The 4,594-nt window shown below is 32.8% G+C and overlaps 1 gene segment (V, D, J or C); it reads right to left on the bottom strand.

Moving 5' to 3' along the window:
- Positions 1-872: 872 nt before the first annotated feature.
- Positions 873-1,423, bottom strand: LOC114629961. The segment is given in 2 exon segments: positions 873-1,213; positions 1,319-1,423. Coding segments are annotated over 2 exon segments (387 nt in total).
- Between the last annotated feature and the right edge of the window lie 3,171 nt (positions 1,424-4,594).

Genomic DNA, 4,594 nt, shown 5'->3' with positions numbered 1-4,594 from the left:
GGAAAAGCCTTTTGGAAAACCTAATACAATCCTTAAGGTTTAGTATCTAGTTTTACAAAGATATGACTGGTCATTAAATTTTATTTTTAAAGATAATCAAATTAAGAGGGGAATTAGATAGAAAGAATTGATTGGATTATATTAGTAAAGTAAGGCTATTTAATTAATAAGAATACTCTTTAATGAATATTGTGTTAATGAATTACATCAAGACGTGGAAGAGTTCTATATTTTGTCAATATTTCTAAAAAAAAGTTCATCATAAAACTGAATTATAAAGTTATTTAATGTAATATGTATGATATAAGTTGGCTTTATATAAAAATATAAAAAATCATCATGGGGACATACTTTATAAAGAAATTCCATCTTTCATTTTATTTAGAGTAATGCATGCATATCATATGAATAAATGTCAAGTATTGTAAGCGCATTACTGCAGTAATTTTTCCAATAATTTTAACAAGCCCTCAAATTTTGGTGTAGTTTAGAATGTACTGTATTTTTAAAAAGAATCTGGAGGTGCTCCTTATGGTAGACATTCAGCACATTAAATTCATACACAAATTGCAGAGCAATATGTCTGAATGCAATCTATAATAGGAAACAGAACATACCTGTTTTCATGTCATCAAATTTTCCCTCTTCTAAATAGAAATTTGTACCCACGTATAGTTTCTTATAAATTAGCAATTCTGTTCAGTTGTCATTTTCCAATGTAAAGACTTCTGTGGAAGATAAAGCATTTTAAGGTCCAGAGAAATTTCCAGATGAAAATTAGTACATGGATTGTTGATGCACTATCTTTTTCTCTGGTCAAGTGCGCCCCCTCTTGGTACTGAACACCCCTGGAAGGAGGTTTGCGTCTAGGCTCACACTAAAGTCCTCTCACTGTGTACATCTTTTGCACAATAATAAGTGGCAGTGTCTTCAGTTCTCAGGGTGTTCATTTGAAGATAGAGAATATTTTGAGAATTATCTCTGGTGATGGTCAATCGACCCTTCACAGATGCACTGTACTCTGTTGTATAACCATTAGCTTTGTTTCTAATAAAACCCAACCACTCAGGTGCCTTCCCAGGAGGCTGGCGGAACCAGCTCATGTAGAAATCAGTGAAGGTGAATCCAGAAGCTGCACAGGAGAGTCTCAGAGAACCCCCAGGCTGTACCAAGCCTCCTCCAGATTCCACCAGCTCCACCTCACACTGGATCCCTGCAATAGTTGAGAATTCTGGTCAAGAAAATGTGACACAGATCTACTGTCTTTCTTATGTACACACACTCACACACTCAGCATCTCTTGTTCATCATAAATTACCATTTAAAAGTGTTAAAAGGAAAATCCATTTCAGTGACATCTTCATGATGAAAGGTCTGTGTTCAGAGCTGATCACTGAATCTGGGAACTGAAGACTGGGGAAATCAGGACTAGGCCCCTATGCGAGAGCTAGAGTCTGGGCAGGTTTTTATGAGAAGAGCATAGCTCCCAATTTGCATGTTTTCCTGCTATACCATCAGCTTGTGGGTTTAAACTGTACATAGTGCAGTTATGACAGAATACATTAATGGAATGGATGAGTTTGGCAGCATGAGCAGTGTTACAAAATTGTTTATCATTTGTCTGTGATAACATCTCAGTGTTTTATTTTGATTTAACCAGTTCACCTTCTTGCCAGTAATATGTAAGAATTCATTTTCTTTGTATCTATACCAAATATGATGATTATTTTCTTGATGAAAAGCATTCTTACTGACGTTAGACTGAGTAATGTTCCTTCTCTCTGAAGTCTAAGAATATTGAACATTGGTTCATATATATTCATGTTTTCTTTCCAGAGAACCATCTGTGTTTAATAATTCTGTCTGTTGGTATTATAATTTGGGTTAATGCTTTAGCTTACTGTCGATTCTATGTACTAATATACTGCAAAACTATACTAGGGAAAGATTTTTTCCTATCTTTTAATAAACACTAAATATATTCAATTTCATTAACCATTAAGTAAAACCAAACAAATTATAATTTTGTATTTCATCTAGACCATTAAATTTGAATAATATATGTTAAAAAGACTTTTATATGCTTCTAAAGTGTGCAAATTGCAATCTTTAATTATTTTTGGTGAAAGAGTTAATTAGCACAAATGTTATGAAAATCAGTGTTATGAATTCTAAAAGAACTAAAATTTAATGTGGAAAATATAATAACTATTCAAATTAAATTTGTAATAGAATCATCTTAGATGGCCATATCCTACTGAGTATATTAAATAGATGTGATAAATATACACACTGCAATTGCACTTGCCAGTTAAAACAAAAGAAATTAACTGTCAGGACATTTGGTGCAACTAGGACACATTATTTTTTAATGCAATAACTCAGGCTCAGAAAGACACACATTACATCTTCTTACTAGTATGTGGATCTTTGCCTCAAATAATTTTAATTCTTTGGTTTTAAATTATTGTGATTATGTATACTTAAGCATTTGAAAATAGCTCAAGCAAGTGTTCTCATTACAGATTTCAAATAGTTTTATTATATAACATTTTGGAAAATTTCATACTTATATATTTTAATAATACCCACCTCTGTTAGCTTCCTCTAGTCACTTCCCAGAAGAATACCTATCCCTTCTGAGTTCATGTCCTCCTCTCAATTAGACAATAGCCCATCACATAGTTTGATTAATTCTATACATAGGCTCATGTGTATAGCTCCATGCTCCAGGGTATAGATGATCTATCAGATTCCATACACACACAAATAAGTGCCTCTCCCTCGGGATAAACCATGCATCCATGGGTCATCAGAGAGTGATATTAGGAACCTTTCTTCCTTCCACACTGTAATTTTGATTAGTTTGATTTAGTGTAGTTTGTAGGCAAGAAACCAGAGTTCCTGTTAAATTCAGTATCCAATATTTGTTTCAGGTAAAACACCACTCCTATTAACTTGCACTTTTTAGTTGTCCTTAGTAGTTTATAGTGATTTAGTGACTTTCATAAGATTATGACTTAATTTTTATCCCTGTTATGTTTAGATATAAAATAAAAAATTTATATAAGTATACTGTTAGTATCAAAATAAAACTTTTAAATTCATAAACATAGTCCTTAAGGAGATTGGTAACTCTTCTGACATATATATAGTATATCATTATAGAATGCAACAGCTTCTTGTATGACTCAGTTAATAAAAGCTGTAGTTTAATAATGCCAGCAAAAGGAAAGTTCAGATACGTATTCTAAAGTTCATCTTTGTTAACATGAATATTTAGGTAAGGGGAAATATTTCTTTCTATGCCAGTAATTTTTAATCCTTTTAATGTTGTAAGCCTCTAAATCTATTTTTAAAAAATCATAATCTCTTAGTTGTTTTTTTGGAATATCAAAATAAAGTACATTTTAAAGAGTGAATACATAGAGCCTAATCATAATTTTCAAAAGGCAAAACAAAATTCTCACAGTGTAAACAATTTAATGCCTCTACCATTAATACCAAGTGTACTATTTTTCTCGTACATGTTTGGCTCTCATCAATGTACATTCTCTTACATGAACAAATTAAGGTGTAGTTTTAACATATTAATAAGAATCATTGCTTTAAAACCTTATCTTTCATAAACATGGTTTAAAAAGATAGTACAGTAGTTATATAAATCCTGTGACAGACCTTAGTTAAGAAAGGGGTGAAGCTTTATTTGTTTGTTCATCTGTTTACATATTTATGTACATATTTATTTATTGGATTTCTCAAGAATTTCAAATGTAGTAATTAATCTCAGGTCAAAACCTGAAACTAATAGAAGAGAAAGTGTAAAAGAGCCTCAAACAAATGTGGACAGGGGAAAATTTTTTGAGCAGAACACCAAGGGCTTATGCTCTAAGATCAACAATAGTCAAATGGAACTTCATAATATTGCAAAGTTTCTGTAAGGCAAAAGACATTGTCAATCAGACAAAATGGCAACCAACAGATTGGGAAAAAGGTCTTTACCAATCCTGTATCTTATAGAAGGCTAATATCCAATATAGGCAAAGAAATCAAGAAGTTAGACTCCAGAGAACCAAATAATCCTATTAAAACGGGGTACAAAGCTAAAGAAAGAATACCCAATTGATGAATACCAAATGACCCAGAAGCACCTAAAGAAATGTTTAACATTCTTAATTATCATGGAAATGCAAATAAAAACATCAAAATTGCTGTGGTTCCACCTCACAGTAGTCAGAATGGCTAAGACCAAAAACTCAGGTGTCAGCAGATGCTGGCAAGAGGAACATTCTTCCATTGTTGGTGGGATTGCAAGCTGGTACAACCACTCTGGAAATCAGTCTGGCAGTTCCTCTGAATTGGACATAGTATATCCTGAGGACCCAGCTATACATCTCCTGGACATACACCCAAAAGATGCTCCAACATATAACCTTGACACATGCTCCACTATGTTCATAGCAGACTTATTTATAAGAGCCAGAAGATGGACAACAAGCCAGATGTCCTTCAAAAGAGGAATGGATACAGAAAATGTGGTACATTTACACAATGTAGTTCTACTCAGTTATTGAGAACAATGACTTCATGAAAC

Source organism: Grammomys surdaster, unplaced genomic scaffold (genome assembly GCF_004785775.1).
Source record: "Grammomys surdaster isolate TR1022 unplaced genomic scaffold, NIH_TR_1.0 323, whole genome shotgun sequence".
NCBI classification, from domain to species: Eukaryota; Metazoa; Chordata; class Mammalia; order Rodentia; family Muridae; genus Grammomys; species Grammomys surdaster.
Note: the sequence above shows the minus strand (reverse complement) of the source record. Positions and strands in the feature narration are given on the sequence as shown.